Raw genomic sequence first — 27238 nt, 5'->3', positions numbered from 1 at the left:
ATGTCAACATGTTGCTGCCCATGAGGGGGCGACCCACTCCATCTAGAATCTAGATTACAACCCTTTATTCTAGAAGAATAATTAATATTCATTTTATAATATTATGTTTAGTTTAGATTAAGCCATGAGTAGGCCTAAGTTTAATTATAGCGTAATATTTATATTTAAGATTAATATTCAACTAATATTTTTATTCCATTGAATTCAGTCTACAGAAACGCACTAAAATACTACATACACTATTGATATTGAGCGTAATCCCTATTTACCTTTGTTGGCGATGGCATGTGCTTCCTGGTACGTCACTCACTGTTGAGTTATGAGTATTTATGCATGTGGTAGACAGAGTCAAGTGCCGCTGCTGATGGGCTGCCTCAGTCGTTATGCTGCCTACTGCTCTGCCAGCTGCACTTCACTCTCAGATGCTGCTGTTCATCCTGAAACACGAATGAAGCGATGCAAAAAGTGCTTTTTACCTTTTCTGAGCGCAGGAGAAGAAGGGAATAAAAACAACCTAAACCAAGTCATCTGTTACTGTTGCCGTCACACCGAAAGTTGATATAGTTTTGAGTTGGGTGTGAGATCAGGCGTGAAAGTCTTTTCCCAGTAGCAGCATGACCTCTCCTCCTCACAGTACAGCGACAGAGCCTTCATGGACTATTGGACCTGCAGAACTGGAGACGAACGAAACTCTGCATATGCGAAATTACAGTGTGGGGTTTGGCGGAGCGTCTGCGGAGCAGGCAGTGATCACTCACCGCCAGGCATCTCACCTCCATCCCCGCATGTCCGTGTACAGCGCCACCCGTCCCACACTCTCTAGGTCCTTCTTTCAAGGACGAGTATATAATTTCTTGGAGAGACCATCAGGTTGGAAATGCTTTGTGTATCATTTTACAGTGTGAGTATTTTTTTCTGATTGTTATAGAGAATAAGAAATAGTCTACACCGTCATGCCATATTTTTCTATTAAACAAATTATGTTAAAATTATTTTATTGTTGCAAGAGGCACTTCTTTAAGTAAATGTTTGATAATAGTTATTGTTTTTTTGTTGTTGCATGAAATAATCCCTTCAGTGCAGCACTTCAGCATACGGAAACTACATTATTTTATCAATAGCCTATATTCGATAACAGTAAATAATTAATTAATTGCAACATAATTAATTGCATTTATTTTCAACATAAAACTCAGTAATGTTTTTTATGAAGGTTTTAAATATGAATCTATTAAGTAAAAACTACAGAAAATGATACCCTGTATATATATATATTATATATATATATAGGTGTTTATGGCACCAAAAAAACTGCCAATGTTTTTTTGTTGTTGTTGTTGTTTTTTTGACTTTTGAATAAGTAAATGTATTTAGGTAAAATAAAATTTAAAATTACTTGAATTATTATAAAATTCATTTATATTAAGGTATATGATTTATTAAGTTATAAAGGAGTCAGTAATACACGCAGCATATATGTCTATAGAAAAAGGAGTGCATGGCTTAGAAAGCGAAGTGGTTGTGGTCCTGAACTAATGACATGACATCGCATGAGTAGCCTACTCATTACATGAATACTCATGAGGTGATAAGCACTCACACACAGACCTCAACACTTGGTACATGAAACACAGCAAGTTCCTGACAGTAACTTCTAACAGTAGAGCATGATGCTGGCAATGCAGAGATTATGGATTCAATTCCCAGGAAATGCGTGACTTGACACAAAAGGTGTACTTTAAATGCAATATAAGTTGCTTTTAAGAAGGAAACACATGGCAAGTGGTCAAACAATGCAACCATATTAATTAATCATGCCCTAGTGCATGCTGTGAAGAGGGCAAATGGATCTAAACCATTTTATTTAAAAAAGAAAAAAGAAAAAAAAGTGCATTACTCTAACTAACTTACAATTCTTGTTGGTTTGACTTAACCTGGATTCGCAACAAGTCTGAGAGTTAATTCCTTATCCCAATTCTCTCTAAGCCTTGCTTTTACCTATATGTACTACACTTTAGAAAAAAGTTAAAGCAGAAAGTCAATAAAATGAAAAACCAATCAGATTATGTTGTATTATAAAAGCAGTTGTATGATTTGAGATGCATTAGTTGAGCTTGAGCTTCTGCTATAATTTTGTAATAGTAAGTAAATTTTAAAAAATGACTCAAAAATCAATCTTTACTTGTTGCTAGTATTACTTGATCTAAGAATCATTATTACAGTGTAACGAATAAAAAAGGATGCTTTGCAGCAGAATGTGGCTGTTTTGTAATTCTCAAAATGACTTAACTCATTGGACATTTCATGGTCTATATCTCTAGCAGGAGAGGAGGTGATAGCGGGCAGCTAAACTTGGCTGCAGAGGTGACTGTTCAGCAGGGGCCCTGTGGGTTTGGTAACCCTGTGACTCAGTGGTGTTGGGCAGAGATGCCAAGAGAACATGGGAATCTGAGTGTGAGGGTGTCAGATGCTGCATCACTGTATAAAAACTGTAAACTTCACTAATCGTGGATCATTTGACTGATACTTGTTTTAATGTGTTTCTAAGAATGATGAGCATGAGGCTGAGGGTTGGAGGTTAGTCTGTAATTAACTGGTGGCTTGTCATGTAGCACATGCGATTTATTCAAAGTGATTTATGGTGTACTAATATTATGATGGTCCCTATGGAGCAAATTGAGGTTAATTGTCTCGCTTAAGGGCACAACTGGACTCTCCAGGCTCCTCAGTGCATAATTCATCCCCACCTGTTGCCTTGCTAGCGTAGAGCCTTGAGCACCAGTCGACCACTTGACCACACTGTTAGCTGCAGCAGGAAATTGAGGAGTCTCGCCTGAATACGGAAGCGTTATGGAAGCGTGAGTGTAGAAGGCAGGGTATGTTAGCCAAGAATGTGCACATGCTTATCACTGCTTCAAAGGCTGCAAAGCCATGGGGGAATGAAAGGCACTTATCGTCAAAGTGTGACCCAGCATGTGCACATGCTGTTGGAAAAATTTGTATTTGTGCTCTGTACATTTTTATTGTTATCTGGCTAGCAATGTACGTACGTAAATGAAATGATTGTCTGTCTGTCTGTCAAGTTGCTTTTAAGAAGGCAACACATGGAAAGTGGTCAAACAATGCCACCATTTTAATTAATCATGCCCTAGTGCATGCTGTGAAGAGGGCAAATGGATCTAAACCATTTTATTTAAACTAAAAATGTGCATTACTCTAACTAACTTACAATTCTTGTTGGTTTGACCTAAGCTGGATTCGCAAGAAGTCTAAGAGTTATCTGCTTATCCCAATTCTCTCTAAGCCTTGCTTCCCTATACAGTCAAACCAAAATTTATTCAGACACCTTGAACATTTCATTCATTAATACAGTTTATTCACTTTAGTTTAAAAAAAGTTAATAAAATATGACAAGATCTTAGAGTTAAACTATGTCAGAAAAAAAATCTTAATTATGTCAGAAAACACTAAAGCAAAACATGGTCAGATTAAAGTGTCTGAATAATTTTTGGTTCCAAATTGTTATCAATTTTACTGGTAAGTCCACTGTATGAAGAATTTTTGGCTATAATATGTCACAGTTTACTTTATTTTGCTATCCTCACTTACACAAATGAACTATAGTGTCCTGCACCCACTAGTAAAAATATATCAAAAATATCAAAAATGTCTAAATAATTTTTGTCAGATTTTTGTAAAATCTATCTATCTATCTATCTATATATCTAACTATCTACCTGTCTGTCTACCTGTCTTTCCGTCTATCATTCTGTCCGTCCGTCCGTCTGTCTATGTCTGTCTACCTGTCTGTCTGTCTGTCTGTCTGTCTGTCTGTCCGTCCATCTATCCATTCATACATCCATCTTTCTATCTGTCCATCCATCTGTTTGTCTGTCTGTCTATCTATCCATCTTTCTGCCTGTCCATCCATCCATCCATCAATCCATCAATCCATCCATTCATCTTTCTATCTGTCCGTCCTTCTGTCTGTCTGTCCACTGGTCTGTCTGTCCATCAATCCATACATCCATCCATCCATCTTTCTATCTATCTGTCCATCCGTCCATCTGTTGGTCTGTCTGTCCGTCCATCCATCCATCCATCCAACTTTCTATCTGTCCACCTGTCTGTCTGTCTATCTTTCCATCTGCCTGTCTGTCCGTTCATCCATCCATCCGTCGGACAGACAGACCACTACTACAGCTATATGTGTCTATCCATCCATCCATCCATCCATCCATCCATCCATCCATCCAACTTTCTATCTGTCCACATGTCTGTCTGTCTGTCTATCTTTCCATCTGCCTGTCTGCCCGTTCAGCCATCCATCCGTCGGACAGACAGACCACTACTACAGCTACATGTGTCCATCCATCCATCCATCCATCCATCCATCCATCCATCCATCCATCCATCCATCCATCCATCCATCCAACTTTCTATCTGTCCACCTGTCTGTCTGTCTATCTTTCCATCTGCCTGTCTGTCTGCCTGTCTGTCCGTTCATCCATCCATCCATCCGTCGGACAGACAGACCACTACTACAGCTACATGTGTCCATCCATCCATTCATCCATCCATCCATCCATCCATCCATCTCTATTTCAAACCGTAAACTTCAAGGCTTTTTAAACAATTTCAAAACTTTAAAACAAGGCTTTATTTATCTTGACAAACTTTAATTTTCTGGTTAAAAATGACAGCTATTTCTTTGAATTTCAATTCAAGAATCCCTGTAGCTCAAACAGCAGAGCATGGTCATGGGTTCGATAAAATGGGTTTGATATCCCTTTAATGCAGTATAAGTTATTTTAGATAAAAGTGTTAAAGATTTAATGTTCATTTTAACTCAACTCAAATTCGAATTGCAATTCTGCATCCTGTTTGCTACTTCAAATTAAATTATACTGGAACTGAATTGGCATTTAAAAGGCATTCTGAATTTGATTCTGAACAGTGCACAATGCCAGTAAATACTAATTTGCAGACCACTACTACAGCTATATACCTGAAACACCAGTAAAGAGGCAAATATTTAAAGGGATGCCAAATAACATTTTCAGAACCGCTGGTTAAATATTATAAACTTCAGTGATTTCTGCCGGCATCAATAGTTAAAATAGCCTGATGCAAATTTAATACTGTTTAGCTCCACTCCTCAAAATACTATTTCTCATTGCACTGATTATTTTTTTGTTGATTTTACCACTAATTGCTGTTAGCAACACAGTCATTTGCTGTGTTTATTATCCCTGACTAACCGCTGTGGATTGGCAGATCAATTATTTGTTGCGTTGTACGGTAGCCTGTGGCATCTGTATTGACATGTAACTTCTCGACTGCTTGCGGCAGGTTCAAGGTCATTCAGCAGTAATGATTACATAATAAGATAGATATTTGTCAGGCAGCCATCTTACCCCAAGGCTATGTGTGTATGTTTACTTACAACTCTGGCCCCTCCCTCTGAATTTGTGTTGACAGGCAACAGCTGGGCACTGTTTGTCTGGCAGCTGGGTTTCATACCTCTTGGTGTTTCATTTTTATTGTTAATGCAGTCAGACTGATGAATTATTGAGCTGATAGAGCAGTTGTAATGGGTTAAGCATAACTGCCAAAAACAAACACAGGGAAATAGCAGTTGCTGCGTAGTAGTGCAGTTCAGAGAAGATTAAAACACATTTTTAATTACAAGATTAAATGTATTCCTAATTAAATCAATAGACAACTTTCACATCCGATGTACCAAAAAAAAAAATCAACAACAAATAGCTGTTTTGTCTTCTCCTTCATATGCGGTTGTAAATTATGATTCATAAGTAAAACAAATCAATATAGAGATTTAAAGCACATGAGAATATACTATTTGCATAGTTGTCTGTGAACAAACTCTGTGAAAGAACATTTTCTTTTGTCTCAGAAGTTTGTTGGTTTAGACTGAGAGTACACATGATGACCTTGCCGTGATGTGTTTAATCTACAGTACTGTAGATTCTGCTGGGGTTTAGAAATCAATCTGCACCCTTTATAGAATGTATTTTTTGGCATGTTCTGATTTCTTCTAGACTAGTCTGTGAATCTGAGAAAAGATACCCTCAACTGATTTCCTACACTTACATGTCCAGGCTGATTAATAAAGAAAGGGTAACACTTTAGTTTACGGTCCATTTCTTACTATTAGCTCGTTGCTTATTAGCATGCATATTACTAGGATTTTGGCTGTTTATTAGTAGTTTTAAAGCACATATTAATGCCTTATTCTGCATGACCATATTCTACATCCGTTAATCCTACCCCATACCTAAACTTAACAACCTACTAACTATTAATAAGCAGTAATTAGTTGTTTTCTGAGGCGAAATTCATAGTTAAAAGTTAGTTAATAGTGAGAATTGGACCCTCTACTAAAGTGTGACCAAAGAAATTTCTATTTAAACACACACACACACACACACACACTGCTGTACAAACTGTATATTCTATCCCCCAACCCTAAACCTTCTCCTTAACCTACCCATCACAGAAGACTTACTGCATTTTTACATTACAAAACATCACTTAGTATGATTTATAAGCTGTTTTCCTCATGGGGACCAAAAAATGTCACCAAAAGGACAAGGATTTCGGATATTGACATCTTTGTGGAGACATTTTGTCCCCATAATGTAGGGTTTACTACCAGGACTGTGCCATGCCTTCATTACATCACGACTGGACTATTGCACCTCCCTGTATTATGGGATCTCAAAGACCCAAATTTATAGATTACAAGTAGTTCAAAATGCTGCAGCTAGATTTCTGAAGAGGCGTAAAAGATTCGATCACATTACGTCCCTCCTGAGATCTCTACACTGGTTGCCTACCCATTACAGAATTGAGTATTGAGAAAATCCTACTACTTGTTTTTAAATCTTTGAATAATCTAGCTCCCTCCTATCTGACTAACCTACTTCACCCCTACACTCCTGTGAGAGGACTAAGATCGCGAGGGAAAATTACTCCTAAAGATCCCCAGAACCCGTCTGAAGACAAGGGGTAGTCGAGCTTTTGAAGTGGCTGGCCCCACACTCTGGAACAATCTTCCAAACTCTATTATAATGGCTTCCAGTTTATCTGAGTTTAAATCATGCCTTAAAACTCATCTTTTCTCCCTTGCATTTTGTATGTAATATGTAGGTATTTGAGTATATGCATGTGTATATATGTATGTGTATATGTATATATACAGTGTGTGTGTGTGTATGTATGCATGTGTGTGTATATTATATATATATATATATATATATATATATATATATATATATATATATATATATATATATATATATATATCAGGCATGAAAATGGGTCAGGGGTGAAAAAGGTGAGAAGGATATTACCCCTCTAGGGGGGTCCGGGGGCATGCTCCTCCGTAAGAAAAATTTAAATATTCCATATATTAAAGCATCAATCTGATGCATTTTGATATGTTTTTTTGTCAAACTGGGGAGAGCTGGAGAAACTTAACTTCAGCCATGAGTCAAAAATTATTATGGCCTCCTTACTAAGTATTATGAGGGGGGATCGAGCGGGAATCTTTATTGGTGTCGATTTTCAGTCTCTTTTTAATGATAGGCTTTACGCATCTGTCAATCATCCCCACTTGCTATTTGGGGGAAGAACCTAGCGCTATGATTGGTCGAACTCTTCTTCTTTTGCTGTTGCTTGATTTGAGGACTGCGCGTGCACAGAGGCGTCACCAGGTTTTTGCGTAGTTTAGAGTGACAAATCGTACCAGCGTACTTTGAAGTCAAAATGCGTATCCGCTACGCAAATTGCGTACAGGTTGGCAGGTCTGCTTATTGATAGAACGGTGGACTACTTTACCTTCTGCCTTGTCAGTCCCCTCACCTCAAAATCTACCTCTTCAAAAACGGTAGCGTTAGCTAATAATTTTTCACCGGAGCTTTAGCTAGCTGGCTAAAGTTGCGTTCTCTCCTGCTGTGTACATTTTTCATGTCTATCACTGTGAATGTAATTTAGAAATATAGATCTTTATTAAAGTGGATTTAACATAAAATTTTGCTATTTTATATAAATGTATATATTTAAATTATTACAAATTGGGGCAAATAAATAAAACAAAATACCATAAATCCTACAAAATTGCACAACTTTACAGTAAAATATTAAAGTAGGCTATTACATTTGTTTAAAAAAAAGTTACATGTTACAAAATCACATTTTACTCTCTGGTTAAGCTAGTTGGACAGAAAAATGAATATTGTTGGCCAATGTGTAATAGCATAACAAGCAACATAACATAAGTGATAGGCCATATTTTATTATTTGCCTACTATTATTATGATATGAGTAAGCTGCATACATGCCTTTATCTTTTGCATGTTTTCCCCTCTTCCTTTTTATTTATTTACGTTACTTAAATCGGCCTCCGGTGGCTTAGACCTTTTGCCTTACCATAATGTAATGTTGATTTAGAACTTGTCCCGCTGTCCCTACAGACGTCACCTCATCCCTTCTTCTCGTATACTTTGAGTGAGTTGTCTTCTCCGAGCGCACACTCCGAGTCCCTCCCGACCAGGTTAATTTACCCACCGAGTGACATGATATCATTGACGTTGCGTGCAAATGAGCGGTAAAAACCCGATCGCGCATTCGTTTGTTTGCTTTTTCTTGCGCGGGTGCCCCGTGTCGCCCTGTGCCGTCCAGGCCTAAATCCGTCACTGAATGGTTTTTAGGAAAAAATTAGTTAGCTTAGTACATTTGGCCGCGTCCACAGTTTCTAGAGCATCCATATTTCAACCCAGTGCCATGACAACACCGGCCCTCGCGGCCAAATAAACTGACCGCCCCACCGGGAATTCTCCCGGTGCTCCCATTAGCCAGTTTCGCCGAAAGGTGTGGGATTCTATCCCCCTACACTACCCCTACCCCTAAACCTACCCATCACAGAAAACGTTTTTACATTTTCAAAAAAAAAAAAACATAATTTAGTATGTTTATTAATCCCCCATGGAGACTGCTGGCTGGTCCCCACAATGTAGGTGATCTAAGGTTTTACTATCCATTTGGTCCCCACAATGTAATATAAAACTGTACATACACACACACACATTTTATTATTTAAATGTTAAACTGACATATCTTCCTTTCCCTCTGCAGATTCCTCATTGTGCTTTCTTGCCTGATCCTCAGTGTGCTGTCCACCATTGATGAGTATCAAACACTGGCAAATAAAACACTATTCTGGGTGGTGAGTCTCACTGCTTTAGGCTTACAGCGTGTTAAATATTTTTGAATGAAACTGCTGCTTATTAAGATGTATAACACCTGGTGGCCTTGGACAATTGATTCAAATGTCTCTGTTCCCTGACCTGTAAACAGGCAAGTAGCAAACAGGTATACTGCATTAGAACATACTGACAATTTTGAATTGACATATGACATTGAGGCTCTTTTTGACACAAAGTGAGCTATTGTTTTTGAAGATGATATAGATTTTATGTTCACATTTAGCATGGCCTCTTAGTGTAGCTCATTGTGTTCTCTATAGTGTTCGCTGCCCTTGGTTTTGTCCAGCAGAGGGCAGCAGTTCATAATTTTTCATGTTCCATTTGATACAGTGGCTTTACATTTTTTGGTTACATACTTCTTTGAAACTAGAACAACTTTTGCCCCCATCTAATGTAGGAAAAAGGAACACTCACATTATTTATGTTTATTTATTTAGCAGTTTCTTTTTTTTAAATGTCTCAGAGATGGGAAAAGACAAAATTTAACAAAATGGAACCAATAATATTAGCAGTGGTTAATGATTTAATTGCTGTTTTGTTTTAATAATGAAAAATATATATACTTCAAGCTCTAAAAAGTGCCCTATATTCCAGGTCTTCTGAAATCATATGTTTTGAGGACGAGTTGCTATTCACTGGTAATCTTGCTCTCTGCCATTTGAAACTGGCCATTCAACTCCATTAGAAGGAGAAAAGGGAGATGAAATTGCATATATAGCAGATTTAAATGTGCAAAAGTGAGTACAATTTGGGAATTTGGGCAGCCCTTCTTACTACCACTGCCTTGATGAATTCAAAGCCTGATAACCCTCTCAGCAAACAGACACTGCAAAGTAAGCAGCTCAATTCACAGAAGATGAAGGTGTTCTTTTGTCTAGAAAGGCAGCTTGAGTTGGCATTCTTAAATCATTCTGTTTACTTTGTTCAATAATCCATAGCAGTGTTTCTGGTAATCATTAATTGCTTTAAGTCTTGTTAGCGCATCTGAGGCTTTGTTTTGATCAATATTCAGATGCCAGTCTGTTCAGTAATTGATGTGCTCGCTGAAGCATTTTCTCCTGACAGAGGCTATGTTAAATATGAACATAATCAATACCATCCTCTAAAACAATAGCTAGCTTTTGCGTCAAAGGTCTAGAGCCTCAATGCCATATGTGCAGATTAGTCAATGTTATGCTGCCTGTTTACAGGCCAAGGAACAGAGACAAAAGAGAATCATTGTCTAAGGCTGGCAGAAAAAGGAGAAAGAGAGGGATAGAGATTATAATGTGGTGACTGCATGTCAGAGGTCAAGCCGACCACCGGCTAATGGGATTAAATCTATGCTTCATGTTCATTAGATGATGCCTCGCATCACAAGTTAATTCTGCAGAGTCTAGGGCTTGATGCAGAAAAGCCCCTTTCGGATTAGCTTTCCAGCTACAGCAGCCCTGAGCTTAACCAAGCTTACAACAGGTGTTGTCTATTGTGTGTTAAGGACAATCATCAAAAATCAAATAGCATGCTTTTAGCATGGGTAGATACTACAGTCACTTGAGGGAGAAGGATGTTCTCACAGGAAGTAGAACACTTGTTTTAAGGGCTGAAACCTTCCTTTAGACCCAATCACCATGTCGTCCCTCCCCCCCCCCTTCGTTCACACCCTATTTTAATGAGGCACAGCCCTCTACATTGCGTCTCACAGCTGTTGAGGCAAACAAAGCAGACTTGTCCCTTTCTACATCTTTTCAGGACAGTTAAACTGCTCGCTAAGCCATTATCAAAAGTTCTTTACAGCGCATAGATGTTTATCAGACATATAAGAGTGTATATTACAAAAAATACAGAATACAGTTCCATCATTAATGAATAACTATACAGGATCAAATGAGGAACTCAATTTTAACATTCTAGTAACTACTATTAACTAACAAGAAACTGATTAACTAATAATAGTGCTTATAGTTGAATGAGGTAGTTCATCAATAACTACTATTTTTTCATACCTAATAAGAACTATATACAGGTTCATAATTAATGTGAAAAATGCATAATGAATTAATTAATTCTAAACTGAAGATCATGGTAACACACCAGTAACGACACAAGCATTACCAAATCCTTCAGAAGGAATTACTACACTGTAACACCGAACAGTGAAATGAATTAAATGAAATGAGTTTGTTTCACTCAAATAATAATGAAAGTTCATTGTACTTAATAGAAAAATGTAGCGTGAACTCAAAATTTGATTGTAGTAAGCTGAACTTAATATGATTGAGTTGCAGCAGAGTTCTAATTCCCAGTATGCGTTGCATCAGACTGTATAAAGAAAATAAATGTAACTTTGAGTTTGATTAACTTAAACCATTTAAGCCAATCAGTTTCCTCAAAACATTTAAGTAGCTATATAGTTGTTAGATTTGTTACCTGAATTCAAACTGAATGAGTGGAATAAACTTAAAATTTTAAGTTGGATTTACTCTAATGATTGACTAAAACACTAAAATATAAATCAATTTATAGTTTACTATAAACACTTATAAGTAAATATAAAAATATAAGTTTACTCAGATACAGTACTCATACTTATTGGTTTTAAAATTTAAATGGTTTTAGGCAATCGGTTTCCTCAAATGGTTTGAGTTACCGTAACTTATCAGGTTTTACAGTGTAATTATTTGAAACAGTATTCTAAAAGTGAAAAGCATGGTAACTCCTTAGTAATGACTGAAATCATTGAAAGCTTTTGGTTTTGGACAGTAATTGCTTCTGACAGATTTGGTAACATTTGAGTCATTTCTATTGGGATACCTTGATCATCACTTTAGAATACTTAGTATAATTAAATAAATTAGTTATTCCAGAAGGATGTAGAGTCATTACTATCCAAAACCTTACAAAAACCTCAAACGCTTACAATGACTTCAGTCAATACTAGAGAGTTATCACTTTAGAATACTTTTCACTTGAGAATACTGTTCAAAATAATTAGTAATTCAACAACAACAACATTTATTTATAAAGCACATTTAAACACAATACGAATTGATCCAAAGTGCTGTACAGTGTACAAGTGGGTCTACACAATAAAAACAACAATTACAGTTTCCAAAAGCTTTCCCCCACAGAAAAGGCCCAATCACCCTTTGATTTGTAGCAACACAGTAAAGAGCAAGTGATTAGAAAATATGAGTGCCCTATAGCAGGACAGTATGGCTCAAGAAGATCACTAATATACCTTGGTGCACGGCCAGACAATACCTTGTATACAAACATAAGGATTCTAAAAATCAACCCTGAATTTAATGGGAAAACAGTGAAGGGATGCTAAAATAGGGGAGATATGTTCCAGTCAAAAGTCTTGCGGCTGCATTTTAAACAACTTGCAATCGTGATAATGATTGAGGGAGAGCAGAATAAAGAGAGTTACAGTAATCTAATCGCGATGTTACAAGTGCATAAATCACAACTTCTAAATCTTCCTTCCGATCTGATAATACTTGAGTCATTACTGGTGGGTTACCATGATCTTTACTTTAGAATTAATAATACATTGTGCATTACTCTCATTAATTATGAACCTGTATATAGTAGTTCTTAGTAGTCCTCTGGGAGGTATGAAAAAAATAGTATTTTGGCAGACAAATGGTTTTGTATATTAATAAGCAGTGGAGCATTTAAAAAAAAAATCTTATAAATAATAATAAAAGATTATGCCAAGCTAAATAATTTTTCTTTTCAATTATTTGCTTTTTCTTAATTATGAAATCAGGACAGATCATGCCCCAAAATAAATTTGAATTCAGCATGCTTATCGATAAAATCACTGAATGTACGAATTTCATTTTTAATGTGTTTTTGAACAAATCAAAAGCTATAACAAATAACACATCATTTATACACTTTCTACTGGTTTAGCAGAGGTGGGATATCATGGTTTAGATCCCTAAATTCTCTTTCTCTTTTTTTTTTTACTTTGAGTAAGTGCTTATGTATATTAAGATAAAGCTTATCAAGCAAATCTTACTAAGTGCAGATTAATCTTTAACTTAGATCAATTGTTCAACTGTTTTTCCAGTGTCAGCCACTAATAGTCTTGATAGGCCCTGTTAATCCATATTAGCATGGCATTGTTTCACCATGAGCAGGGAGAGCTACTGCACAGCACTACTTACAGCCACACACGTGCAGCTGACACTTATTAACTGAGCCTATTCTGTGAGGAAAAGAGACTTTTGTGTGTGTCACACTTCTGGGGTGAAGCCTCAGAGGTTGATCATTACCTGCTCAACAGTGGTAGGCGACAGACGGACGTTACGCCACACACGGGTGCTGGAAGTTACACAGGACACCGTACTGACCTGACACCACACGCCTTGAGAAATCTCTCACCTGAGGATTGTGATCTCATATGCTTCCTCTGGCCCACTATGAAGCGTCATAGCTGTCGCCAAACTTCCTCCATATGCTAAGTGTGCTAACACATCATCAAGCTCAGTCTCTAGGTGTTGCGTGGACAGTAGTCCTGCCACGAGGTGCTAACTTCTACTCCAGGCAATTATCAGCTACAGATAGAACCCTCCCCTAATTAGACAAAACACAGATGTCTCTCTCTTTGTCAGTAAGAGCCTAGTGTTGATCAAGGCCCCCCATGAATGGCTAATAAAACTGTAAATGGACAAAAGCCTCTATAATGATGAAATGTTTCCTATTTGAAACCACCATGAATATGCAATGAGCATTTATTGCTGTATTTTAACAATTTGTGGTAATGTTTTAGCCCTGGGTCAAAAGAGCTTTTAGGCTTTTTGTGATTCGAGCAGCTAATAGAAACTAATCATTATCCAGCACATTTTAGCTTTCTAAAAGCACATTTTAGATGTGGATATTTATGTGAAGGGATATTCACAGTTATGAGGTGAAAGGACTTCTTAACCCCTAGAGTTTTTAAGTATTCATTTCAAACGCTGGTGGTGCTCATCTTGTTAGGACCTTTATCCCATTTGCACTGAAGATACTGCATCCAGTCAGTTTCCCTCCCCCAACACAGTAGCTAATGCCATTCTTTGTTTGTGACAGGATGTAGAGGCTTGAGATAGAAATAAAACCGTGTATGTTTTTAAACAATGTTTTAGTGTGTAACGTTCAATGTTTGCAAAATTATAAAATTGGAATGTTCTCTTAACAATCACATATCATGACTTAATGGGAGTGTTAGTAAAATGGTCTTAGAACATATTTTTGTTAGTTGGGATGACTTTGAGTTCCTCTGTGGAAAATAAAAGAAGGGTGTTTGTGTCGACATTCTTAGAATATTATCTTTTGAGTTCTGCGTTTCATACAGCTTTGGAACAGAATTTTCATTTTTTTATAAGAATTTTCATTCCCTATATGTCTACACACTGTCACAGCAATAATTTATTTGCTTTGTGTCTTTCCTTTTAAGAGTGTAAAGGGTTAATGTTATTATTTATTATCAGACTTTTAGTGTTTGCTTTGACTAGAGAATAAAAGGCATGAGCAGAAGGAGTCACTCAATGCCAAATCATGTGCTTCATAGTAAGTCCATTTTTAATATTTAATGTAATCTTATAAGATTGAGGACAAGGGTCAGCTGGCCCTTGCTGTTATTACAGTGAACCCTTCCTCTGCTCACCCTGGCGACCGCATTCCAGCTGCGTTTTGGATGGGATGTCTGATTGTCATGGTAACTGAGAGAGGCCCTTGCATCTGGGGTCCTGTTTCCTCTCACCCTATACCACCCCTCCCCAAAACTGATCCCATGGCCTCTGTCGCCCACTGGCCGTCCACCCAGACCTTTCATATGCCAGCTGGTCAGTGTGATCACAAGCCTAGATTTAATTAGCACATAGAGGAACCAGGAGCACGGAGAGAACAAAATGGGCCCAGCTAATCTGACATATAGTTAGAGGGTTAGAAAAAACTATTTTATACTATTTTTAAAACATTCTAAATAGTATAATGGTAGGGTTAGGATTAGGGGTTAGAATTAGTTTTTAGGGTAAGGGATTGAGTTACAGTTAATAGTAAAGTTAATAGTGTAACAACAACATATGTTAATTAAAAGAACTTTAAAGGGAAACTATAATGCCAATTTTACAAGATGTAATATAAGTCTCTGGTGTCCCCAGAATGTGTCTGTGAAGTTTCAGCTCAAAATACCCCACAGATCATTTATTATAGCTTGTCAAATTTGCCCCTATTTGGGTGTGAGTAAAAACACGCCATTTGTGTGTGTCCCTTTAAATGCAAATGAGCTGCTGCCCCTGCAGTTCTGTAATTAAAACAAATTCAAAATAACACTTCTTCAAGAATACATGAAAGGAACATATAGGGCTATATATACACAGGGAACAATAAGGACTGAAGGTGCATTCACATGTCAATTGCGAGAATTCAACTTGTTTCAACGGAATTGCAGTAAATATAGGAGTCCTGTACTACCTGACCGCTGCAGATTCATTTAGGCATTGATAGTGGTGCCATAGAAACACATAATTCTAAGTCTGAGGACATAAACTGCTCTGAATATAACATCATCTCAAGACTACTGTAATTATGCTATGGTGCAGGAAGAACGAGATAATTAACAAGACACAGGTGAGACACATGAGGGCAAATCAGAAACCATGGCAACAGAAAAGCATGAACAAAGAAAACTCAGGAAACTGAACCAAGAACAGTGCAAAACTAACTCAAAGTCCAAATGAAGCAAAACACAAACACAAACCAGATGTGATACAATACAAAGTGACTATTTTATTTGAAAACATTGACACAAACGCATCATTTTAGCTAGTGGCAATTTTATTTGGATTTTTCTTATATTATTTGATTGCATAAATGAGTAATGAAAAGGTTTTTTTTTTTTTAAAGGCCATGTATCATAGCTGATTATTGTATCTGAAACATTCCTATAAAAATTTTAAATTGCATCTGACATTGTAAAGAGTGAGTTGGCCTACTTTCAATCTAGTTGCTCGCAGCCTCTCTCCTGTGCTGTGACCTCTGCTGGTTCGGCTTCGCTTTTTAGCCACTCTGCGTTGTTCAACCCTCATGTTCTGTCTGTTCCCACAGGCTAGGGCTGTGCCTGTAATTTTATTTCATTTTTGGAGGCACTTTAGACAGGGTAGGCAAGTGGACTGTCCGGCTCTGTGCCAGGAGCCGTCCCCAGGCAGCTGAACAAGCTCCTTCTTAGCCTCTTCTCAGACCTGGATCCAGCTCTCCAGACTGCTTATGTGACAGAGGGCTTCACAGCCAGCCTCATAACTCATACATGTCTGGTTCCTCGCAGCTCTCAAAGGGCCTGCGCTCAGCAGACTCTCAGCCTTCTTTTGTTTTCTCTTCTTTAAGAAGGAGACAAGGGCAACTGCTGTTGTTGGCCATGACCATGAACCACCCGTGTGTGTTTTCACACAACCCTGTGTCAGTGCTGTGAAGTCTTAATATGCATCTGTTACATGCATCACATGTATAGTAGTATTGTGCTTTATGCATTGCAAACTACATTCCAAATGATGCATGACCAAATTATTTATTATCTTTTATCCCATGCTACAATTACAACTACAAATATGATGAATTCAATGGACTCTTTGTCCATAGAGTTGTCATTATATGGGATTGCAGCATCAAGTTGCAATAGGTGCACAGTGAACAGTGGAGGATTTTGTTCTAGACATACCTCATAAATATTTTAAAAGGCAATATATTGCTCATGAGGAATATCTAGGAAAATAGCTCCACAATGACAGCCATTCTCATTTTCCACACAATAAAGCTTTATTGTTAAACCCATTCTCAAAGCAGACATCTCATTGCTCAAATAAATGACTTCTATGTACTTACAGAGTTGTATTATAGCAAAGTATTTTACATTATGTCTCGGTTGAATCAATTAGCTCTTTATACTTACATTGTTATCTTCCAGTAAATCTCACATTATGTTTCAGTTAAATCATTTCTCATTGTCATGAGCACATTATAACTATGATATGCATTGAGTGCACTTTTGCGTAAGCACAGTGTGTTTGTCTCTTTAATTCTGCAGGAATTAGTGCTGGTAGTATTCTTTGGTGTGGAATATGTGGTACGTCTGTGGTCAGCAGGATGCCGGAGTAAATATGTGGGAACTCTGGGCAGGCTTCGCTTTGCCCGGAAGCCCATCTCTGTTATCGGTGAGTGTGTGAATGAATTTTCAAAATGCCCTACTGAGCATTTTTATGTATTTTCTGGTGCATTCATAAAAGCAGTATTGTTTTAGACTTGATTTTGTTGTTGCTATTAACATGTCTACATGTTTTTCTTGTTCTAGACCTGATTGTGGTGGTGGCCTCCATTATTGTATTGGCAGTTGGCTCTAATGGTCAGGTATTTGCCACTTCAGCTGTCAGGTAAGGTTAATAGTTTAATATAGAAGTCACTGAAGTCTCATTGTCCATTGTGGTACAGGATTAATCAGACTTAACTCTCCTGAATTGTATTGAAGTCATGACATGATGTTGTTTACAGAGGAGTCCGCTTCCTTCAAATCTTGCGAATGCTGCATGTGGATCGACAGGGAGGAACCTGGCGGCTGCTTGGATCAGTAGTCTTCATACATCGACAGGTGAAGCATATGCCTTTTCATATTCCACAATTTGGAATGTGGAAGTAAACTATTGAATGAAATTTCTATAGAGGTCCTCGGGAGACCGAAGCAAATATAATTTTTGCATTTTCATTTGCTCCAACAGCAAAAAAATAAAATAAAAATAATATTAATGAATTAATTACATAAAAAAAAAAAAAAAAACATAAAACATAAACACACTTGTCAGTGACATGCCAAAGAAGAAAAATTATAGAGACATGCATATCAGAAGAAAGAAAGATTTACAGTTTACATTTACATTTAGTTTTTTAATAGTTTATAATAGTTGTAATAGTTTATAATAGTGTTATAAAATTACATGATTTTTTTTTTTCAAAATAATAATAAAAATCTATGTTAATCCAATGTTAATTATATTTCAAATGCATAATCTCAGTCTGTGAAATGCATCCATTACATTGATTAATGGTCCATTAAGTCACTAGTGTTTAGGAATCATTGAAACTTCACACTTTAAAAAATTTTGGTTCCTATTGGAACCAACAAGAGACTCTTGCCTGATGCCTTTTAAGATTGGGTAAATATCAATTTTCAGATTAATCTTGAACTGTCACAATATTGATTTGTAAAATCCTGTTGTCACGGTTAAGGACTTTATATTCTGTTTTGTTCAGTGCCCAAGGAAGTCGACCGGAAGTTGAAGTCGGCCGCGTGCCGCCATCTTGTAGCAGAACTTCACTTGCGTTAGCCATCCCATTGACTCCCATTCATTTTGGCGTCACTTTGACAGCAAATAACTTTACATCTGAGGCGTTTAAAGACTCAATTTGTCCATTATTTATTTCTAAAGATACACGACAATGTATAAAGGGCTCCATTACCTTCTATGTTACATTATGGCCCCGTAGAAACAGTTTTTGTAAAAATAGGCTAACGATTGTGTCATTACCACTCGACTCTCTGTCGCACAGTAGAGAAATTACCGTACAGACAGGAGGAGAAGCTCGCAGGCAATAGTATGCATTAACTTAATATGGCGTACTGGCGTTACATTTTAAAATACTATACAAAATAATTAATCAGAATAATTACTCCTGCTCACTCACGCCAAAGAACTCCCCGCTCAAGCTCGCCGTCTCTGCAAGATTAACGATGGCAGTTTGCACGCACAGCTACTAGAAGATTTACATCTGTCAGACAGGTTGCTGACGTCATCAAGCTTAGTTTGAGTCTGCGCGTCAGAAACGGAAGTGCTAAAAATCGCTAAAAATGGGCTTCACTTGTCTCAATTGAGTTCCAATGGGGTCGCTGTGTCCATTTCTTTTACTGTCTATGGTTTTGTTTCCCTTTGTTCCTGTTTCTCTGCTCTGTTTAGTTTTGGTTACTGATTATCTCCTCGTTTGCTGCTATGGTTATGTATAATTATCACCTGTCAGTCATTATGTTAGTCTTGTATTTAATGCTGCCTTTATGTGCTATCGGAAATTTAATAATTCCCACTTCCCACTTAAAGCTGCAGCCGCGATTTTTGGCCCTCTAGCGGGTAATAAACAGAACCACACGCGTCTTGCGGAAGAACATTGTAGCCGGAGCTACTTTTCTCCGTGTATGTCAATGGCGAGTCACGCAGTTACTGTGATACTCTGCGGCAGGTCCTACCAGTCCGGTCTGAAATAGTCCGAATATAAACACTTGTACTTGTACTATAATGATTCAGGGTAAGACAAAAACACGGTTTAGAAAATGGATTCATGTTGTACATTCTCATTATATAATTTTTGTAAATTTTGAACACAAAAAAAGTTACGGACAGCAGCTTTAAGTCATGATTACTAGCTCATCGCATTCAAGTTTGGAAATGGGAGGGTGTTCATGTGCAATTTTTACCTTGGAAACTCGTATTTATGATAAATCCGAGAGCACATGAAGGCAACATAAACCCCGTTATGTTAAGTCCCTTGTTGGTTCTCGTATATGTGTTCAGTGGTTTGTGATTTTCTCCTACTGTATGTTTTCCTGAGTGTTCCTGAGCACCTGTTTTGTTTGAAAATGTATTTGTACAGAGTAACAAAATAACTGAAATAAATCCAAATTAATCTAATTGAATCAGGACATTTCTGCCCAGCACTAAAGCTGCAAAAACATAATTGAAGAATTGTTTAACACTGTACTGTAATAAAAGTGAGTGTTTTCTCTTTCTAGGAACTGATCACAACTCTATATATCGGATTCCTTGGGCTCATCTTCTCTTCCTACTTTGTGTATCTGGCAGAGAAAGATGCAGTGGATGATAGTGGTATGACAGAGTTCAGCAGCTATGCTGATGCTCTGTGGTGGGGTGTGGTAGGTAGATCCCCACCCATACCTTTCACTGACACAATGGCTATTACATGGATAATTGAAGGCATATATCAAAGAACTGGTTCAAGTTGAGTAATGGGTATTGCATGTCAATGTCTTTTCTGTACATATTCTCAGGTGACAGTAACTACTATTGGCTACGGAGACAAGGTCCCTCAGACCTGGATAGGGAAGACCATTGCATCATGTTTCTCTGTATTTGCGATCTCCTTTTTTGCCCTCCCTGCTGTAAGTTACAGAGATTTAATAGCCATAGCAATTGTTCCTCACACAGCAGGCAAGTGTATGAGAAGAATGATAGTATTTCCCCATAGGGAATCCTAGGCTCTGGTTTTGCTCTGAAGGTACAGCAGAAACAGAGACAAAAGCACTTCAACAGGCAAATTCCTGCAGCTGCATGTCTGATACAGGTGTGCCTTACTGTTCCCTATAGATGTAATATCGCTTATTATGAGGATAGTCAGACCTTCCAGAGTTAACCTGTTTCTTTCATTCTCATGATAAAGGCATCCTGGAGGTGTTTTGCCTTGGAGAACCATGATTCTGCCACCTACAAGCTGTTTGTGAAGAGGAACCTCAGCCACTCAGGGTCTAGCCCTAAATTAAAGGTAGGCTACCTACTTGCACAGATGGACTGGATGCTCTACAACAATTTACAAGCACAAACATATGGTGGTTTTGTATTTTTTTTTTATCAATATTTTGATTAATCTTTTATTTTAATATATTTATAGTTTTCATTTTACTTGAACTTAAACTTGTTTTATTTCAGTGTTGGTTTCAAACTGTAGTACCAGAAAAAAAGTCAAGTTTAGAGAAAAAAAGAGGTCAAGGGCTTAGATAAAAAATTGTCGATTTTTACTTCGGACAGGCGAAGATGAGGAGGAAAATGAAGAGTAATGACAGAGATAATGGGCCGAGTTCTCCCACCGTACCATCCATAACCTGTGATTCCTTAGATGATGGAAGGGACGGCAGACAAGATTCAATGAGCAGTATTCAACAGTCAGGTATTACCAACAATAAACTAAGATGCTATTGACCTTTTCTTCCTTCCTCCCTTTCATGCTCTTGAAGCATCTCTCCCTGATATCTTTTATTTCACCTCTCCATTCTCACAGAAGGGGCAAACACACTCAGAAGATGTGGTGAGCTCCAGTTAGTGTCTGTTGCTACATGTGTCTTGTTTGTCCTCACTTGCTATCTACCGTTCCTTATACCTGTCTGTTTTGATTGTTTTTTTCACAGAGAAATGTATAATATTGACTATTTCATTAAACCATATGGTATTTTGTTTCTTTAAAGGGTTAGTTCTCCCAAAAATGAAATTTCTGTCATTAAATACTCACCTTCATGTCATTCCAAACCTGTAAGACCGCCGTTCATCTTCGAAACACAAATTAAGATATTTTGATGAAATCCGAGAGGTTTTTCTTATCCTCCATTGAAAGCAATGAAATTACCACATTCTATGTCCTGAAAAGTAGTTAAAATAGTCAACGTGACTACAGTGGCTCAACCTTATGGAGCCCCTAAAGGGATGTGGTGGTGGAAGAAAATTAGGAAGGAAGGAAATTTTAAGTGCTGGTGAAAAAAAATTTGGGATGTGAGGAATTTTTTTTTTTTCAAATCTTTTGCTTTCCCCCGAGAAAGTTTGCGTTCCCTAGCAAAGATATTTGCGTTCCCACTAGTGTTTCAGTTAGTAACATACGTTAATAATGCACACAAATAATGCGAGGGAACGCAAAGTTTCTCATATCCCAAATTTTTTTTCCACCAGCACTTAAAATTTCCTTCCTTCTTATTTTTTTTTCCACCACCACGTCCCTTTAGGGGCTCCGTACAACCTTAATGTTATGAAGTGACGAGAATACTTTATGTGTGCAAAAACAAAACAAAATAACGACTTTATTCAACAATTTTTCCTCTTCTCTGTCAGGTTGTTACGCAGTTGGCGCAGTGCGCATTTCCGTGTTTACGTCCGAACGCCGGCTCATTATTGGCTGGCTCCTGTGTCAGCATCACACGCATGCCTCGTGCTGCTCATGTGAAGAGGCGTCGGCCAGTACTGAGCCGCCGTTTGGACGTTTGCACACAAAAAGTATTCTTGTCGCTTCATAACATTAAGGTTGAACCACTGTAGTCACGTCGACTATTTTAACAATGTTTTTACTACTTTTCTGGAGATTAAATGTGGTAATGTCATTGCTTACAATGGAGGATAAAAAACCTCTCAGAATTTCATCAGAATATCTTAATTTGTGTTCCAAAGATGAACAAAGGTCTTACGGTTGTGGAACGTATATCACAGCAGAATTTCTTAGCAGGAAATAAAATGTATACACATAATTCGATTTGAAATATTCCGTTTGAAAGCATCAAGCTGGATCTCTCTCCTCACAGAGCGGGTGCCATCCTGGAACTCTCTGTCCTCTTTCCAGTTCTCTACAACTCCAGGTGTGTAACAAAACTTGTTGAAAGTGGAATAATGCAAAGGAAAGACTGAAATGATGTGTGTGTTTTGTGTCTTTAGTGAAAAAGTCTGGGATTTTCGAGGTGCCGTCTCGGCCCACGCTCCAGAGGAGCAGCAGCATCGCAGATGATATGGAAACTGAGGTTGAGCGAGAGATTTCGCTCGTTCCAGTCACTCATGTGTCTCAGTGAGTAAGAGCGTACCATTTTTAGTGCAATTAGTAAGTCTATCTGCTAACTGCAGACATCAGACAGTCAATTATTTAAGTTTCACTGACTTTCCATTACTTTTAGAGCTCTTCCGAATTACATGCGATATATAGTGAATGAGCAATTAAAAAAGTGTTAGCTTGATGGCGTCAGAGTTAGCACACTCCTGCAATTCACACTCACAATGTGGCTTCTGTAAATGCAAATGGGGTCTAATCATCCTGCTAATCTTTGCAGTCACTGAATTCCCAGCTCAAATCTTTAAAACACTTTTAACACATATGTGCCATCTCTGCTGGAACAGATCTCAGCTTTCTGAGCCCACCCACCTCAAGTGAAAACATGGCTAGAAGAAGTGCACGGTATATGTTTCTGGGCCCCAAAGCATTCCCATGAAGAGTGGTTATGTTGCAGGCTGTGTTTTGCCTGAGAGGGGGGTCATTATCAGAATCTCTTTGCCCCATTAGCTGGTCAGTATGTGGAACAGCGCAGAGCCTGTATATACTGCAGACCATTTACTTACGCAGGCAATGGAGTGATCCCTTCTTTGAATAATCTAATGAACCGTGTCTCTGTTGGGGGTATACAGTCCATTAGATTATTGAGAGTGCCGCTTTCCATTTGTGATGGGATTCACCACTCTACAGCATCTAACCTTAGGCCTCTATTACACTCTAAATGATCTGAAAATACAAAGGTGTTCAGGTTTTTTTCTTAAACTTTTACTTATTTTGAGAAACCACAAGGGGGCAGTGAAGGTGTTTTTGTAGACCAAACCCTTCTCCTGTCAGTTTAAAGCATAAGTTTCTCGTCTAATACTGGCAAAATCATACTAATGGTGCTTTAATGTGTATTATACAGGTGATGTATTGCGACGAATGCAGAAAAAAGTATGGTCCCACTTTCATTAGGTGTCTTTTTTCTACTATGTAGCCTTCTAGGGCTGGGCGATATGGCCAAAAAGTCATATCTCTGTATTTTTTTTTTTTTTTTTTGGCTAAATTGCGATATACGGTATATATCTCGGTATTTTCTACATTTTTCTATTTGGATTAAAAAAAAAAAAAAAAAAATCTGTATTTAATATTTAAAAATCTTAATTTAACATCCTGCCTGATGTTGTCCTACAAACAGTGTTTATTTTGAAAGCCATTAATACAAATAGGCCTACAGTGAATGTAACCATGTAGTCTGGCACACTAATAGGCCTACAGTATGTGCTAAAAAGAGAAAGTTACTAAATTCTAACATTGTAACATTACAATCTAAAAATAAAAATAATGCTTTTTAAAGCAGACGTTAAATTCAGTAGACAAAAAATTAAAATAAAAACAAAAGCACAGACTAGTTAGCTATATATATTTATATATTTAGTTATTGCTATCATAAAAATACACTTACTTGTAGGTTTAAAATTCTACATATGGCACATTTATTGTTCAACAACAAACATTTTATCAAAATTTATATTTTAGTCAGAATTATGGCGATCCCATTCTATTGAGCTCTGGCGCGCGGCGGCGCTCGTTCACGGAAGTCTATGAAGTTTAGAGGAGAATGAGATTGGCTAGCAGAAGGCTCGTCCACTCCTGACCGCAAAATGGAAATATTTGTATGACTTTCTAACATTTACAGATGGAGAATATAGCCTACCTGTGACCACCCGTCCCGCATTTTTCTGGACAGTCCCTAAGTTGGGAGCTTTCTCCCGCGTCCCGCATTTCATTTATGTCAGTATCTTATTTTTCCATCCCTGAAATTACAATACAACAGTAAGAAATATAAAAAAAACTGTGACTGGCATTTAAAAATCTATTTGTGCAGCCGTCATATTCTAGCTGTGAAAATAACCAACCAACGCAATCATAGAGAGAGAGTGGACAAGTCGATAAGTGCGGGCCTCATCAAAGTCGGTAAACACAACTACACCAGCAAGGATTTCATCTCACATACTAGATAGGAACCTCAAGAGCTGCTCAAAGCTGCCCAAATCGATGATTTAAAGCATTTAATCATTCTGATGGCAAATGGTCGAGCACCTACGGAAAAACGAGATGTTGTCCATTTGTTTTAACCAATACAAAATTGCGATGTTCAGACACGACTTTCTTCTCACGTTTATAGTTCATTTAATGCGGGTTCTATGGCGTTACTATAATGAAAAATGTCGAAAGCGCATCAAATGCGCGGGCAATTTCTGCACTCAGAGGCGGATTCCCTTGCACAAAACTGGACGCGCGCGCGCTCTCGCTCAGATTTTATATCTGCGTGCTCAAACTTTGTCCTCCTGCATGTGCAGCCGTGAATCTAGAATTTTTTTCCAGGATTTAATGTTGCCATAAGCGCAACATTAGCCTATAGTGTGGGAACCCACCGGCAGAAACATTAATCAGCGCATATGCTAAGTTTGCCAACAAATCAGTATTTACATAGAGTAATAGTTGCAAATTTATCTGTCTCACGTGTCCCGCATTGTCCCGCAAAATCACATCTACTGTCCTGCAACAGATAAATAGCCAGGTGGTCACCATAAAAATGTAAGTTATGCTCTGAGGAAAACAACACATCACAAACGCATTAAACAAAAATATCTGTCAGCACATAAATCTGTCAGACTCGGAGCATCCGCTTTAAGCTATAGCCTACGTGTTAACTATGTCTTAATCTTATGAGTTAGGCTATTTTTAAAGCCCTTAATATTAAACATGTATTATGTTAACGACAAATTGTATTATGCATTTTCCCCGCAGCAGCACTCTGCGACGTCCACCGCTGTTTTTCAGATGCGCTCATATAAAACTACGATATAAACGGTATCGCCTCATTCTAATTTGTTAGGTACTTACTGTTTTCATATTGTATTGCAAAACAATTGCTGCTTTTGAGGTGGGATACGAGGAAGGTTAGGGACAGGTTTGGTGGTATGGGTAGGTTTAAGGGTGGGTTTTGGTGTAAGGGAATCATCAACAGTGTAATTATAGATGTCATTACAGAAATTAATTACAGCTGTAATTTCATGCAGGTATTTTTATCAATGTAAAATGTATGTAAACAATAAGTACATTGTATCAAATGATTAATTTAAATGTTAGTACACAGTAGATGATACACTTAATATAAAGTGGGACCAAAACTATATTTTTAAACACAATCTTGGAGATATCATAGTCTAGGTTTGGTTTTCTTCTCACTTGCACTATTCTTGTGTATTTATATTAACCTCGATAATACTAATCTCAGAATTGATACAATTACAAAGTTGCTTGTACACTGAGATTAATGCAATCATCTGGGGAAAAAAAATTAGGTGTTTTCCACTCAAGCAACTTAAAAGAGATTTCAATTTTTAATTATATATTTTTTAGAGTCTTAAGTATGATTCCTCTCTAAATCCTCCTTCTTAGAAGACATATTGCATCTCTTCTACAAAGGAGTCTTGTCACTACAAGCTTTCATTTGATCTTTGAAGTTTAATGAGCTTTCATTCGCCTCACACTGAGATGCAATGGCAACAGCTGGCTTTTCTCTCCTTCTCTTTTCTCTCTCTTTCCCTCCCTCTCTCTCTTTCTCTTGCTCAGTGTGGGTGTGAGTGCATGTTTATTTGTTTATGTCCAGCAGAGCAGGGTGGGGACTCGAAAAGTCCAGAAGCATAATGCCTCCATGCATCTCTTCTCCTCTCCGCTCATCTCTTCTCCGCTTACGTCTTCTCATCTCCTCTCCGCTCCTCTCCTCTCCTCTCCCTTAGGACATTTGCCCTGCTCTGACCTTTGACCCAGGCTGTTAACTCAAGAGGTGGGAGAGGCACAAAAGCCTTCTCGTGCCTGCAGCTGAAACAGTTCGGCAACGTTGGGGGTGGGGAAAGAACAATGCCACAGAAACATCTCTTTGACCACTGCGCTCCTAACACGTACACTGGAGGATATCAACACCACCTACACACTTTTATCTATTAAACCTCGATAAAGAACAGGACGGTTTATGGCGCAGTGAGATGTTATAAAATGTTGTCATTTCGAACCCCATGAAGTGTCTTGAATCAAGCCATTTAGTAGAAAACAGTCATAGTCGTTATTTCCTATCAAATACAAAGGCGTCTTTCGCAGCTGCCTGGATCAAAGAACATAAACTCCCATCCAGAGCGACACAGGTATAAAGATGAAATCAAAGCAAACGCAGGTGCGTCTGAAAGTGCCTATTTGTACTCGCACGTATCTGCTGTTGCAGTCTTGTAGGGCTGTGGTGTGAGGTTTACCAAAGGAGACCCGGTCTGAAAAGATTGATTTATTCTCAGTAAACAGAGAAGGACTTC

At 37.9% G+C, this 27238-nt stretch overlaps 1 protein-coding gene across 2 annotated transcripts in view; it reads left to right on the top strand.

Annotated features, from left to right (window-relative positions):
- Nucleotides 1-279: 279 nt before the first annotated feature.
- kcnq1.1 (potassium voltage-gated channel, KQT-like subfamily, member 1.1) overlaps nt 280-27238 on the top strand; it is a 42195-nt gene continuing 15236 nt past the window's right edge. Inside the window, exons 1-13 of one of the 2 annotated variants that reach the window (XM_048185190.1) lie at nt 280-901; nt 9160-9250; nt 17344-17470; nt 17608-17686; nt 17805-17901; nt 20089-20229; nt 20365-20475; nt 20562-20657; nt 20754-20855; nt 21119-21257; nt 21369-21395; nt 22651-22704; nt 22781-22907. In XM_048185190.1, the coding sequence (XP_048041147.1) occupies nt 615-901; nt 9160-9250; nt 17344-17470; nt 17608-17686; nt 17805-17901; nt 20089-20229; nt 20365-20475; nt 20562-20657; nt 20754-20855; nt 21119-21257; nt 21369-21395; nt 22651-22704; nt 22781-22907 (1478 nt within the window). In that variant the 5' untranslated portion in view covers nt 280-614. The remainder of the gene's footprint in view (nt 902-9159; nt 9251-17343; nt 17471-17607; nt 17687-17804; nt 17902-20088; nt 20230-20364; nt 20476-20561; nt 20658-20753; nt 20856-21118; nt 21258-21368; nt 21396-22650; nt 22705-22780; nt 22908-27238) is intronic. The other variant, XM_048185191.1, reaches the window with a different exon arrangement.

The sequence above is a fragment of the Megalobrama amblycephala genome, linkage group LG3 (assembly GCF_018812025.1).
Source record: "Megalobrama amblycephala isolate DHTTF-2021 linkage group LG3, ASM1881202v1, whole genome shotgun sequence".
Lineage (NCBI taxonomy): Eukaryota > Metazoa > Chordata > Actinopteri > Cypriniformes > Xenocyprididae > Megalobrama > Megalobrama amblycephala.
Note: the sequence above shows the minus strand (reverse complement) of the source record. Positions and strands in the feature narration are given on the sequence as shown.